The sequence below is a fragment of the Rhipicephalus microplus genome, chromosome 3, assembly GCF_043290135.1.
Source record: "Rhipicephalus microplus isolate Deutch F79 chromosome 3, USDA_Rmic, whole genome shotgun sequence".
NCBI classification, from domain to species: Eukaryota; Metazoa; Arthropoda; class Arachnida; order Ixodida; family Ixodidae; genus Rhipicephalus; species Rhipicephalus microplus.
Genome location: NC_134702.1, coordinates 6,235,001 through 6,249,306, shown reverse-complemented (window position 1 = coordinate 6,249,306; position 14,306 = coordinate 6,235,001). Strand labels below are relative to the sequence as shown.

Genomic DNA, 14,306 nt, shown 5'->3' with positions numbered 1-14,306 from the left:
TGTTTTAAAACGAAGCGGGTGCGTGGAGGAGAGTGTTTTATGAGAGTGCTGTGGGACAGATAGCAACGCGCAGCTGCGGAGAAATGATGGCACCCAATTAGGAGCGGCTAACGTATACATGAGCGCAAAAAAAAAAAAATGTGGCTTGCGAGTAGAATAAAATTGGAGAAAAGGTAGGGAGGTCCGCGCTAAGCTATGATTGTCCAACACATAAGAAAGACCAGACCGAGCCCGGCCAATGAGTCGTGCTTTGAGTGGAAAGTTATCTTGCTTACTTGAGGGGAGCGGAAGTGCGTCCAATGACCAGCGGATAAGAAGACACGACGGCAGCGACCACGCCAAACACGCAGAGACACAACGCAAAGAGGCAGGGAAGGGGACTATAGATGAAGAAATGTGATGTGAAACGATATACTGCGAGGATGTTGCAGCATAAAAAGAAAAAAGGCGCACGGGACGGTTCAAAGTCGGCATCAATCATAAGGGCCACTTTAGACAGCGCTTCCCGCGAGGTGCCTGCTTTTTCTGCGTCGCCTTTTCTTTCCTTCCTCGCCACTTCCTCTCGATTATTGTGTTTGCCATGGAGGCCTCGGCCGAAGGGAACGGCTCGAAACATCGCCGTCCAATTTCTCGTTTTGATTGAACGCGTTGAGCTCCACACATTCACCCACCGCCACGGTTTCATTCTTTTCGCCGTGGCCCTCTCTGATGCATCACTTGGTTCAAAACTTTCAATATATTATCTCTCGTGTTCCCTTTTCATTCGCTGTGGCGCGAAGCCACGCTCCCTTTCGAGCTATAACCTGCAGTCAGCTAAGATTGCGAAACCCGAATAAAGCCAGCAATGACACTGTGAACTTTTGCGTGATGCGCAGCACTTACCTCAAACAGCTCTGTGCACACACGGAACTCTGCAGGCGGTCAGCGCAGTAAGTCAAACTGTATTCGATAACTGACTGCAAAGCAAGTGTACCAAGCTAAGTGCGCCTACACAGTCCCTCAAAATGCAATGAACGTGCTTGTTATTCCATCGTGACATTATTCAACTTCTCGGCGCACACGGCGACGCCAGTAAGCGAATTCGGGTGACGTCACAAGAGTCGAAGCACTTTATTGCATCGTATGCTTGGGATATTACGTCTAAAATGCAAGACCAATTAGACCACCAAGCTATCCTAGAGATATCAATCACGAGTTATTTCTGCTTAGCCATGCCACGGCACGCCCATTGTGCCTGCTCTCGCTTGACCAACATGCGCTCAACTAATTTCACTTCGTCTATTGCGTTCTTGTTTCACAGCTCAAGCGAACACAACAACCCGTTGTCGACAAGCGCGACATTATGATCGGCTTAAGGCTGCACTGACACGCTGGAAATGAGTGGGCAGGAGGAGATAGCGCCTGCATGAAATGTTGCGAAGGCTGTCTCTCTTTTCAAACTCGGAGTGGTTTTGGGGCCCTTCAGAAAAAGCTATATGCCCTTTGGTTACAAGCTTGGTCGTATACTACTAGGATAGGATGGTGCTGCTCATACATTGATTTAAAAAGAGCCAGGTGCACGAGCTTTGGAGGATTTCCCCGCCGAAAGATCTCTCGCAGTTGCCAATGCAAGCATCTCATTGTAGGTTGCAGCCGTCCAACGAACACCGTCTTTCATCTCCTTTCCAGCTTCCGACAGCGACTACCGAAAGGTGGGTTTCGCACTGAAATTTCGCAAGGTATACATTTCGCTAGAGTGTAGAGAATAATAATCAACCACCACGAACGTCAACGCAGCCTTCGCATAAAGTGTATTTTTTTATGTGTAGGTCTTTTATTTGCTGGACACCGTGATAGAATGCATTCGTATGATTCTGCTGCATTCACATCCTGCAAGCGCGGCTCTGCAAGGCCGTCAACAGTGCGTCTCTCATAATCATATGGTGGTTTTAGGACGTCAAACCCACATATCTCAATCAAGGCTGTCAACAGTGAAAAGATAGGTGAATGTGAGAGTCCTGAGATTAAGCGGCTCGCATTCGGCACATGGCAGCCCGGGCTCAAACCACGTTGAAAAGTGTTTTTTTTTTCACATTTGCATTTTTGTAAAGATGTTCGTCTTACCCGACCAACAGACGGACAGTCTTCTCGCTGAATCGACGTAGAAATACTTATGCAGTTACCAACAATAACAAACAAGAAGCGATGCAGCAAAGAAAGGCTAAAAAAATAGCCGTACTACACGTCGGAAACATGAGATCGTTGACGGTCACTCACAGAGAAATATGAAATATATTTTTATTGACAATGAAGATGACGATAATTAAAGCTTTATTTTAGGTTAGAGAAAAGGCGCCACGCCTCCCGGCTATAGCATGATTTTCGATCAAGCCTATCACTCGCAGATCTTAGGAACACCTTCATTCTTCAACGCATCAGAACACATTGAAAACAAGAAAAATATATTAAACCACACTAGAAGCGAACGTGAAAGAACTTCAAAGAGACTGACATAACACTACAATGAAATTGTTGTGTTTTCTCACACATTTGTTTAGGATATTCAAAATTAAAATAACCGAAAGCTGTGTGTTTGAAGACCGCCATGCACGAGTGAAAACTGCAGGAAAAGATGTAAGCAATTTGCCACATGCAGATGACACTTTACTATAGCGTCAAGTATCAAGGACTTAGATTCGCCCGTCTGAAGGTTTCAAAAGAAAGCAAGCAAGATGTCTGGTATTTTCTGAGCATAAACACGGCTGTAGTTTCAACTGTAGATGAAGAACACACAGCTAAGATATGGTCAAGTCAAATATTAAGTTTCGCAGAACGCCGTTTCTCTCGAATGCAGAATAGACAAATGTGGCAGCTCAAGTTTAAATTTATGGTATTCTTTTCCTTCGGGGCGTTGCAGAGGAGCCATTCGATTCAAAAGCGCAGAGCATTAAAAAAAAAGAAATCACATTCGACGATATTCTCGAATGTGAAAGAAATCACATTCGAGAATACCGTCGGTGAGACAGGAGTCAGTGCCGCGGTTACGGAATGGCGGCTGACAACGTTCGTCTTTTTTACGCCTTCGCTTTTTTGCTACTTCGTTTCCACACAAAGCTTCCCTGCGTCTTTTCTAGCTGCCGCAAGCACACAATTTTTCCGCTGCAAGTTTCTCTGGCCCCGTTTTGATCTCGTCAGGAAAGCAGGCGAGCGTCGGCGCACAACGAGAGAGCTGCGCAGTCAGCATCATCCGCCTCGCCGCAGCTGCGTCCGTCTCCATCTGCGGTTGTTTCGTCGTCCTGCCTGTCGCCAAGTGTCATCCCGCGCGCACAGATATCATTCAAGCTGCTCAAATGCTGGAACAGGGGATGCTGCTCGAGACGTTTGACTGCTCATCGATCTCTCACCTGCTTGAGCCCGCGCCTGCCCCTGACTCGGTAGGGTGCAGAGTTATCCACTTCCGTAAAAAGTGCGACCGAACTGAGCTTATTAGTAATCTAAATCTACCCATTTTTTTAGACTTCTACAAAAAATTTCATAGTCGAAATCAAGACTATTTTCAGACTTCTACGCGACATCATAGCCGGAATCAAGAAGAAGAAATGGTCCTGGGCAGGGCACATAGCGCGAAGGCAAGATAACCGCTGGTCAACAGAGATCACACACTGCATTCCAAAAGAGGGCCGGCGGGTGAGGGGGAGACAAAAAGTTAGGTGGGCAGATGAGATTAGGAAGTTTGCGTGTGTAAAGTGGCAGCAGCAAGCACAGGACCGAGTTGACTGGCGGATCGAGGGAGAGGCCTTTGTCCTGCAGTGGACGTAGTCAGGCTGATGATGATGAACGGCCGGAAATCGCGATATGGTTACAAAGCACGCCTTAAGATCTTTGACGTGTACAGACATCGGGCAGTACACGGGAATCAAGCATTCTCGCGGCCGCCGCGGCTGGAATTTGATTCCGCGAAGGTGTCCGGACAACTATTGGCCGCCAGATCAAACGGCAACTGGCTGAATATATATATATATATATATATATATATATATATATATATATATATATATATATATATATATATATATATATATATTGATACGCAAGGGCGCACTCCTGGTGTTATCGTCTTCCTCTCTGCTGCATTCTGGTTTTCCACATTTTTCGATACTGCCACACGCACAGACGCACACTTTTTGATATGTTATCACCGGCCTATCGCAGGTGTAAATACTGCCATAAAAAAAACACACCACAATGTTTGAGAGCATTCCCGCTAATTTCAGGATCATATCTTAGGCTGGAGCACACAAACGCGAAAAGAAGAGTTTATTCTCGAACAAACGCGCGCAGAAATAGCGATTCATTTTGACCCTGGATAAGATCATCGACAGCCGACGTTGTGTCCGCCGCCATCGGTGTACGCAGGATGTACTGGTGTAGTTTGACTTTCCGTTTCCCGTCCACCAGTTCGGCAAAACAAGGAGCTTCACCTTGGATGCCTAGCCTCCTGCCTTCATACACGACGCGACCACGTGATAATATGACGCACAGCTTTCCTCAACAGTCCTTTCTTCCAAGTCTTGCGGGTAAAATGAGTATCGATGTCAGTCCTGGTGCATGCGTGCGTGCGGGTCAGCGCCTTTTTGTGTGTATGTGTGTGTTTGTGTGGGAGGGTGTGCGTGTGTGCTATACCACATGCAGCCACGCCATTGTTGAAACTCTTCTCCACCCCGCCCCCCAAAAGCAACATTATCGAAGTGATGTGATGGAAGAGGTCTCTTTTCTGCATGTCATATTACGTTGCAGAAGCGTAGACTTGCGCCATGCGTAAAAAATATGAATTGTGCGACAAGATGGGGTTTCAAAAGCCCATACATTACAAGGTGCTAATCATCATAACGAACCAACGCAGCGATCACCCGTGTAGATTCGTGCATTGCTTTACGGACGCGTCCGGCACCCTTCACTGATTCGCCAAATGAAAAATTACGGCGTAGTGGGGACTTCGAAACTGTGCGTACAGTATATATATATAGGCATACCAATCATTTGAAAGGGCCTACGTTACGCATATAGAAGTTCGTTTCCTTGTGACACAGTTGAGGCATGCACCGAGAACCGAAGCGGTTTACCGATTGAGAAGGCGATACACACGGGGCCCGATTGCCATTGAAGGCGAAGCTCCTCCAAGTTCTGATTCATATTCTTCCAACGCCTCCGAGTGCTTTTTATGAATGATATGCAACGAAACAAGCCCTAATGTATAGGGCTTGCACAGCGCAAAGGATTGAAATCAGAAGATAAAGCGATGAATTTGCAAACTGCTCACCTTCTTGCCGTCCAACTCATGAGGGCCGCTGGCTAGGACTTTATCTACGCTGGCTGGGTCTGAGAAAGTGACGAATCCGAAACCCCTGCGAGTGCAGAAAGCACAAAAATGAGCACTCCAGGCAGACCTCACAATACAAGCGTGTGCACGCAAATCACTTCACTTATGAATGGAACAACATTAATGATGACCAGGTTGTGCAACTAAGGTTGTGCCTAACAAAGAAACAAGCCCCCAAAACATTTTTTTCGTTCATTCATTCATTCAGTTATGAATGTCATTCAGTCAACGTTACTAAAAGGACAAACTCCGCCATTTAAAAAAATGTCATTGTCTACTGTGACGTCTTATTTGGGAACAAGCACGTCCACCTGTAATGAAAGTACTCACAAACTGCATGCACCAAAAGACTGAATATTAATTTGAATGCAGCCGATGTCATCAGAACACCTCGTCGTAATAACCTACCTCCGCAAGCTTAAGCTTTCCACCTAGTTCAACTAAAATAGTAGCTTTAAGACCTAGAATTGAGCACGCTAATCACATTTTTGATCATCAAGTCAACTTCAATAATATACTTTTAACCATCCAGAACCAACACATTCATTCAGTCTCATTCATCGAGTCGCACCTGTACGTCTAGTGTAAAAGTTCGGCTTGACCTTCCACATCTTGCTCCTATTGCAACTTCTGTTGTCTGTGCCTACATCGCGATTATATCTAACAGGCAATGGATGCATCATGCAAGCCCATCGAAGATCACGTCATTATCATGCCAAAGCTGTAGTACCTAACGTAGTGGAACAAGGACCTTCCGGATGTGTTTTTTCTACATACAGGCTGAAGCTGGCACGATGTACGCGAGCGCTTCTTCCTTAACGATGGAAGAATAAACTAGTCATGAAGACGACGAACAAAGGAACGGAGTGGCATGCACAACCACTGGTCTATCCACTGCTTTCCTTGTTTTCAAGCAGCCTGTTGTTGTTGTTGTTGTTGTTGTTGTTGTTGTTGTTGTTGTTGTTGTTGTTGTTGTTGTTGTTGTTGTTGTTGTTGTTGTTGTTGTGGTGGTGCCCTTGTTTTTCCTGGAAAATTCTGTTTGCTAATACAGCTGTTAGTTCATGTGTGTGCCGTTTTTCTTTTTTGTTCATAGCCGTCTTGACTGGCTTCTTTTTTTAACCGTTTGGAACCAAGTGGCCGCAACTTCAACCATACTGAAACGTCAACAGTCTTGGTCCAGTTTAAGCCCCGCCGCGGTGGTCTAGTGGCTAAGGTACTCGGCTGCCGACCCGCAGGTCGCGGGTTCGAATCCCGGCTGCGGCGGCTGCATTTCCGATGGAGGCGGAAATGTTGTAGGCCCGTGTGCTCAGATTTGGGTGCACGTTAAAGAACCCCAGGTGGTCAAAATTTCCGGAGCCCTCCACTACGGCGTCTCTCATAATCATATGGTGGTTTTGGGACGTTAAACCCCACATATCAATCAATCAGTTTAAAACGTCTGCAGAGAACCGTTGTTTATTATGTTGACTGTCAGGTGATGCTTTTTTTTTTTTGCCACGCCTCACATAGTGCCTGTCAGGCATCCTTGAAGTAAATATAAGCGAATAGATAAAATATCAGCGTCAGCAATTCAAGCACACAGCTTACGTTTTCTTATGTCTAGAGATGCTAGAAATTTATCCTTCCCGGTGTCAAACTCAAATGAATCGAGATTTCCCGTTAGTTTACCTGGTGAATGAGGAATCAAGTTCACTTCCTTCCCTTTCTTTCTTTCTTTCTTTCATTCTTTCTTTCTTTTTTTTCTCTCTCTCTCTCTCTCTCTTTCTTTCTTTCTTTCTTTCTCTCTTTCTTCATTTCTTTCTTTCTTTCTTCTTTATACGAACAAGTCGATGCATTTCTTCGCAGTTGTCTCTTATATCGACATCTTCGCCCAGTTTGAGGCTTCTTGCTTCCTCACGAGACAGCTATGTTAAGCAGGGCAGCTCATTACCGGGAGACGGTGCGTGTATCTGCGCCATCCACTGGGGCGTCTGTGTCAAATGAGCCTGCGTCCAATTAATCAACCACATATCGTCTTCCGCCCACCAAGAGCCTTCAATTTAGGTTTTCTTTTCCCTTTCGCGATGACGGTCACGGAGAAACTGAGCAGCGAGCGGGAAAAGAAAAAAAGATAGTAAGAAAATGAAGAAAAGAGTGCATGACCGGCGGTGGATAATGATTCGTCAAAGTTCATTAGTTGCATCCGTCTTTTCTCGATCAGAGTTCGTACCCAAAGATGTGACCTCGCCGAAGGTACTGAGATACTTCGAGCGTTCCCTGCTCAGCAATGCCAGCTTCCATGACGCCTCATTATTACCTTCACACTCAGCTACTGGCAGTTGTTCAGGTTGATTACACTAACCAATCGTAAAAGCTGTTGACCGTCGGTTGTTTCTTTTGTACTTAAACTAAGAGAGTGGCCATGGAAGCGACTGAATTGCTAGTGTCTTTGTTTTCAACAGAGACCTCGGTCAAAATATCCACCTGCCAATGTAGCCTTGTCCCAAGCGAATGAAATCGGAAGGCTACGCTCATGGCATAAACATCCAGCTTTTTGAAAGTCTAGTGTGTGCGCTGCCTCTCAAACACAATTCCGTGCACTTTGCGGTCCCACCAACATTCTTGTAGCAGGCGTGCTCGCAGAAATCGAGATACTTTTTGGCGGTTCACGTGGACAAAAATTAGAACAGATTTTTATTTAATGACGTGGTGCGCAAAATATCTGAGACACAGAACAAGGGAAGGGACAAGGGGGAGCGCTTACTTCCAACAAAATTTCATTTCGAAGAGCGTACGCTCTCGAAATGCAAAAAAAACACACAAAACAGATGAGAAACCCCCATTTAATTAATGATGTCTTACCAACGCGCCCAACGTTATCGTCTGGTACACATCTGTCTGGACAAACTGCGTTGTCTTCCCCTTGAGTAGCTGGAGATCCGTTTGATGGTTTAACATATTCTGACTACTATACTGATCAAACCTCGCTAGATACCGCAGCAGTGCCGCACTTGAAATGTTTTGAGAGGTCGTTTTCATTGCCGGCGGCGGGATATCAAAACTCGCAAAAGAGGAATACGGCTGCGTCTTGCCAGTGAAATATTCGGGGTCATGGAATCGCGGAAGTGAGAGTTGCAGAGGATCTCCCGAGAAGAGCGCAACCTTCTCCACCTTTGTGACATCCTTGCGGTCGCATTACTGGCACCTTGCAAGTGACGTCATGGACACACAACATGACTCCAACATGGCTGCTTAGAAGCAGTATAATCAGGCGGCTTCAACGCGACGACGAAGTCACTGGGCCTCTGCGCTTGAGTAACGAAGACTCCAGCACGCCTTGAAGTGATAACACTAATGCGACATCATAAAGGTCGTGTGCCATCATGTCAATATGGCACTCATACCTGGCTGCTTTAGTTTGCGGCTTTAGTGCACTTTTATTTCTACATGATAACACCTAAGCGCAGATAATCCTGCTCGCAGTACGAGTCTCATGCATGGACGGCCTCACCCACGCGAACCAAGGTAGAAAGAAGCTCAGATAGATGGAAACATCGTCATTTGCGCTTCTCTTACAAATCTGGTGCAGCAGAATACAGAATCTTAAGATGGATTGCACGGACTTCAAGGTAGGGATACCATCACTGGAAGCAAATATTTGCCGAGATGGAAGTTTTTCCAGCATATGTGCCCCCAAAACTCTCCTGCTCCAATCATTTACTTCATGGAGTGAACTCAGCACATGTCGTAAAACACCCCTGCGCTTAGGCGATTTTATGTAGAAAGAAAAGCGGGACCCGATTTGTCCTTTCTCTTTAGCATTATTGGGAACTTCAGAAGAACTTGAGCCTGGCCTAGTTGGTGCTTACTGGTTCACATCTTGACCGCACAAAAATGACGAAGAAAGAAAGAGGACGACGTGGCGAGCGGTAAACTTTCAACTCGCTAGCTTCGTCTTTCTCGTGAACAAACGAGAGGAAAGTTTACCGCCCGTGTGCCTTCCGCAGTCATCGTTTTTTCTGCGGTCACGATGTCGAATCACTGGACAAGTCTCAATGTTTCGAAAGAGAACGAGACGAGATGGTGAAGCTTGCGCTTGTGGGGCAGGCCTCAGAAACTCAGCGCTAGTTTCGGATTAAGAGAACATGCATGCTCGTAGCGGTTGCCGGGCATCCTAGGATTCGGTTGAACCGAGTGAGCTTGATGTGAATGCTCGCACTTATTGGTTTTCATAAGTTTTTTTTTTTTTTTTTACAAATAACAAAAATCGATACCTCTGTAAAAACTTCTCTTTTCTTTATGAATCTTTTCTCATTCCTTATTTCGTTAATATTAAATCAATTAAATTGACTCGCTTTCGTAGCGTTTGCCTCCTCTCCTTCTCGCCCCTCGCTCAGCGATATTAAATGTTGCATCGGGGTGGTAGCAGTCGCAATGGAGACGGCCACTAGGCGTCAACGTGACTGTGTCCACGTCTCAATAGTGCTATAGAACGCCAACAGAAATTGTAGAAGATATCATATATCACTACACAATTATGACTACTACGAAAACACGTTTCACTTTCGCGTTTTTTTTTTAAACTCACGTGACCCCACATAGACGATCGAAACGGAGTGTACGCGAAGCTGGGACGCACAGTACTATGTTTGGACAATGCGTTACGCAGCACACGCGATCAAAAAACAGACATTAAGGGCTTCCACCTAAAATCTCCCCAAGAACGTAAACATTCGACTAATGTATGCAAGGAAGGTGTCGCTAGGTGCACTTTCGGCAGCAGCCTACATCTTCGCGAGCATGTGCCACAAATTCATCACGACTCAGTATACGTCAGCGGGAAACCTATGAATTTCTCGTTAAGGACTTTGACAGAGTTAATTAAAACGCGAGGCCAATGGAAAATCGATTGGAACTCCCAGTGTTTTTTATCGATTGGACATCCGATGACTAAAAATGCGTTCATAGCTGGCACACCAAAGCAGAGCTTCACGGACTTTTTTTTGTTCGTAACGCACTTGAGTAAGTGCAAAAAAAGGCAATAGCAAGACATATAGTGCAGCGTTAAAGATAAAAGCGGTGAAATGTTGGTGCTCTAGACTTAGTACATTAGAAACGCTCCTTTGTTTTATAAGAAGCTAGCTCACGCTGTAAAAGTACAGTAAGAAAATGCTTGATTACGGGGCAGACCAGACACAATATACTGCTCCCGAACAGCTTGCTGAGCCAAACAGTTTTCTTTAGCTTTGTGGTTTTCCTGTATCACCATCAGCGTACGTGTCTCGGCTCTGAAGAACAACAACAACGAGGTCGACGACGACGACGACGACAGCAATAACAATAACATGTTATCGGTGTGGACATCCATGTGTGCGTTCTACATAAAATTTAAAACACTGGGCGACAGAAACGAAGCTATCAAGTTGCTTCACAAGCTATCGCAACGGAAGCTTATAGAATGAGATGTAGGTGAGAGCAGGCATGAGATAGGTTAGTTGTGTTCTTAAGAATCAATGTCGCTTTTTTTTATACTGCCTAAAAAATTGCAAAACTTCTCACATGCGAGGACTCGGTGATTCCAAAATTAATTGCGCAAACAGTCCACTCACCACCGCCAATGTTGAGCGTTCGGTCACCCAAAAAGTACAAGCTTATTCTGCGGCAGGATACAGGCATTTGTATCTCCTCAAGAGATTGAATTTTCCTTAATCTAGCGGCCTTAGCGTAACAAACCAGGCGTTTCCCTTGCCTTTCCCCTTGTAGTTTTCTTCTGCAACACAAATCTCGACGTTTTCCCTTGCTTTAATTACGCTGAAATTATGTTTCCCCGAATGAACGACAGCGTAACTTTCCTGTCTTAGAGAGGAAATGCACTGAGACGAGTGAACGAGCGTGATCACCGAAAGACCCAGCGTTCTTCTCAACAGCAACACGCATCCACAGTCATGTCATTTCGGCTTCACGCAATACTCCCGCAACACTCGACAAAACAGCTCGGTCTGAAGTGAAAAGATCATTCGTGTGTGCCCTTGTACTTGAAGCGCGACCAAAAATGCAATACGCTACTCGAATCAGCCCAAGAAACAGCTCACTCCTAATTGACAAGCACGCGTCTGCTTTCATGTCTGTGTAAGTTTAGCGACGCAGGTCACCTCAAGTACATGAAAGTGATCACCAACGTGCTAAGCCGGGCATTATTTACAATCAATTTTATCTATGTGAACGATATTTTCACCTATTAAAGGAAAAAAATCTAATTTCGATTTAAAGCAAGCAAACTGAATCTTTTAATAGCACAAACTTGTCACAGTATGATTTGGGCTCCACGTAGACCGCCGTATGTATAAACACATTCAACATGTCAAAAAGTCTGGTCTTTCTAAGTTTGTGTTCTTTTCTGTTATGAGATGGGGAATGAGGAGTTAACCGCGTTCTGTCTATGACTTGACCAATCTGAGCGCAATCTGAGCTTCATGCTGGAGAGTGAATCAGCGCGTTTCACCGGGAATTCAAGACGGCCTTCAGGATTCAAGTGGACTGTGCACCAGCTTTCCGATTTACAATTGCATAGCCATTTCAGTAATTGTTTTCAGTCTGGGCAATTTATTCTGGATGACGCTAAATGAGTCCTGCAACACGTTTTGGATATGGTCAGAAAACTCTGCCGAACGGTATTTATTGCTCACGGGAATACTCGGACACAATATCACTGCACGCTGCAGGGAATAGACCATTAGGTTTCGTATGCTCGAGAGGTGCAGACGGCAATATTTTCAGGGGCTTGCTCATTTTTCTGGGGTGTTGTCTCTCGTCGTTGCGCCGATGTGTACGCTAGTGCTCATTGCTCCCGCTAGAGGCACAGCTGTGCTCTTCGTTTCAAGAGCGCTCACTACATGACGCGCCGCAGCTCAGGGATATGCGGGTAATTGCTGGGAGGTTGACTCTCGTCGTTGCGCGCGCATGCGCCCAAGGTTGTTGCGCCTGTGTCGTGGATGGCTTGTCCCGTCGTCGTTACTCTCAGCGCGTGCTCCAGTTTGGTAGGAGACCACTAGGTGGCCACGCCTATATACAGCGCTCACTGTCCATGCGCTTCCTTTCTCTTTCGGCGGGCATCGCACACTGCGCGTCGATTCCCCTACCCACAATGAACACCGCAGAAGCCAAGGTGGCGGCGTGGAGGGCTCGCAATGCGGCTGCAGCGTGCGCTCGCCGTCGGGACCCTTCTCGAACTTTCCACTACATCCTATAATTCAGGATCATCTGGCTTTGTACTTTACGGATCATAAAGCCATTATACTAAATGGAAAACGTTCCTCCGAGCTTATGTGTTCCGTAAAAAAGCTCTTGAACGAAATGTATATACTGCATCAGTATATAAGCACCTATATATGCTACATTGATATGTAAATAATCAACATTGCGTATATAACGTCTATACACAATCACACCACCACAACTCTCGTGTAACGTCTTTATATGATGATGATTGAGCATATGTACAGAGGATTCACTGTTTATCGGATTTAACATCTGGAGCAAGCACCTTCATAATCATTCACTTTGTGGATATGTGGGAATTTTTCAAAGTGGGAGGGGGAGGCTAAAACTGACTCCTTCACCTAGGCATGCCAATCAAAAACGTATAAAATATCTGGCTCTCCTCTCGACAATTTAGGCGTCATCGACGTGACCAAATGAAGCGACGAAGGCCAGTCCCGCGGGCGAAACGTGAGCTCTTTCTGCGCGATTTTCTGTATAGCTGCTTGATTCTTTCAGTTTAGTCATTCAAATACCTCGGTGTCCCCTGTCTCATGACCTTTTTTTGACGTCATCAAACCACTAACATCATTTCAGCTGCTAATAAATCACTACGATTTCTTAGACGACACCTGCGTCATACTCCACCACATGTAAAAATGCTTGCTTATAAATCTTTAGTCAGATCAAAGCTCGAATATGCATCTTCCAACTGGAGCCCCCTCCCTCCAAATATATATCATAAATGAACTTCAATCAATTCGAAATATGGCTGTCAGGTTCATTCACTTTGCATATTCATATGATACCAGCATCTCATCTTTGAAGGCAGAATCATGATTGAAAACACTTGCTTCTCGTCGACAGATTGCCCCCCTCTCTTTCATATGTTGTATTTCAATTCACTGAATCATGCACCGTACATAACGCCCTTTCCACAGATATTTCATCGCACTGGTCATGCGCTTCAAGTCACACTATATACACGTAACCGGACCACAAAATTCGAAGCCTCCTTTTTTATACGACCAGCAAAGGACTGGAATGGCTTTCCTCACGCCATTTCTGCCATGATTAACCCATCTATGTTTTACGAAGCCATTAAAAACATCATTGTATAGTTTAAATAAACTCCACCCTTTACGTAATACCCCTGAAGGGGGACTTCAAGGATTGTGAACTATACATATAGCCGATTTTCCAAAGTGGCGCACCGGCGCTGCCGTGCTTGACCACGTGACCATAACTGGCGTGCCCCTGCCAACGCATTGGGCCAGCGAAGTGGCCGTGGAAGCACGCGCCTGCGGCTGGCTTTAGAACCTTTCGTGGCAGCACCAATGGTGACACGACCGCCTGCTCCGATCTGAACTCGCGCTTGCTACTCGCCCACTTTTCTCACAGCAATGAATAAATAGTAAAGTCGGCAATGACTTCGGGCCGATCCACGTTGAAGACAAATCATCAGGTATGATCTGTCTTTATTATTGAGAATGTGTTTGTGTAGCCGTGCTTGCTAAGGCTTGCCTACGAGAATTTCAGATAGAATCTCGAAACCCTGAAATATACCGAGGAATACACAATTCTGTCGAATTTTCGGGACGCAGATACAGAGCAAAAATATGCGTAGGTTACGAAGTTACGGACCACATAGTGCAAAACAACGACGTGATAGATTCGTGGCTGAAGAGAACTGCATCCACAGGTGTCACCA

At 45.5% G+C, this 14,306-nt stretch overlaps 1 protein-coding gene across 4 annotated transcripts in view; it reads right to left on the bottom strand.

The window, feature by feature from the left end:
* Nucleotides 1-14,306, bottom strand: part of Rbp6 (RNA-binding protein 6) — a 361,701-nt gene that overhangs the window by 237,373 nt on the left and 110,022 nt on the right. For all 4 annotated transcript variants that reach the window (XM_037433718.2, XM_037433719.2, XM_037433721.2 and 1 more), the window contains exon 4: nucleotides 5,300-5,384. In XM_037433718.2, coding sequence (XP_037289615.1) covers nucleotides 5,300-5,384 — 85 coding nt within the window. The remainder of the gene's footprint in view (nucleotides 1-5,299; nucleotides 5,385-14,306) is intronic.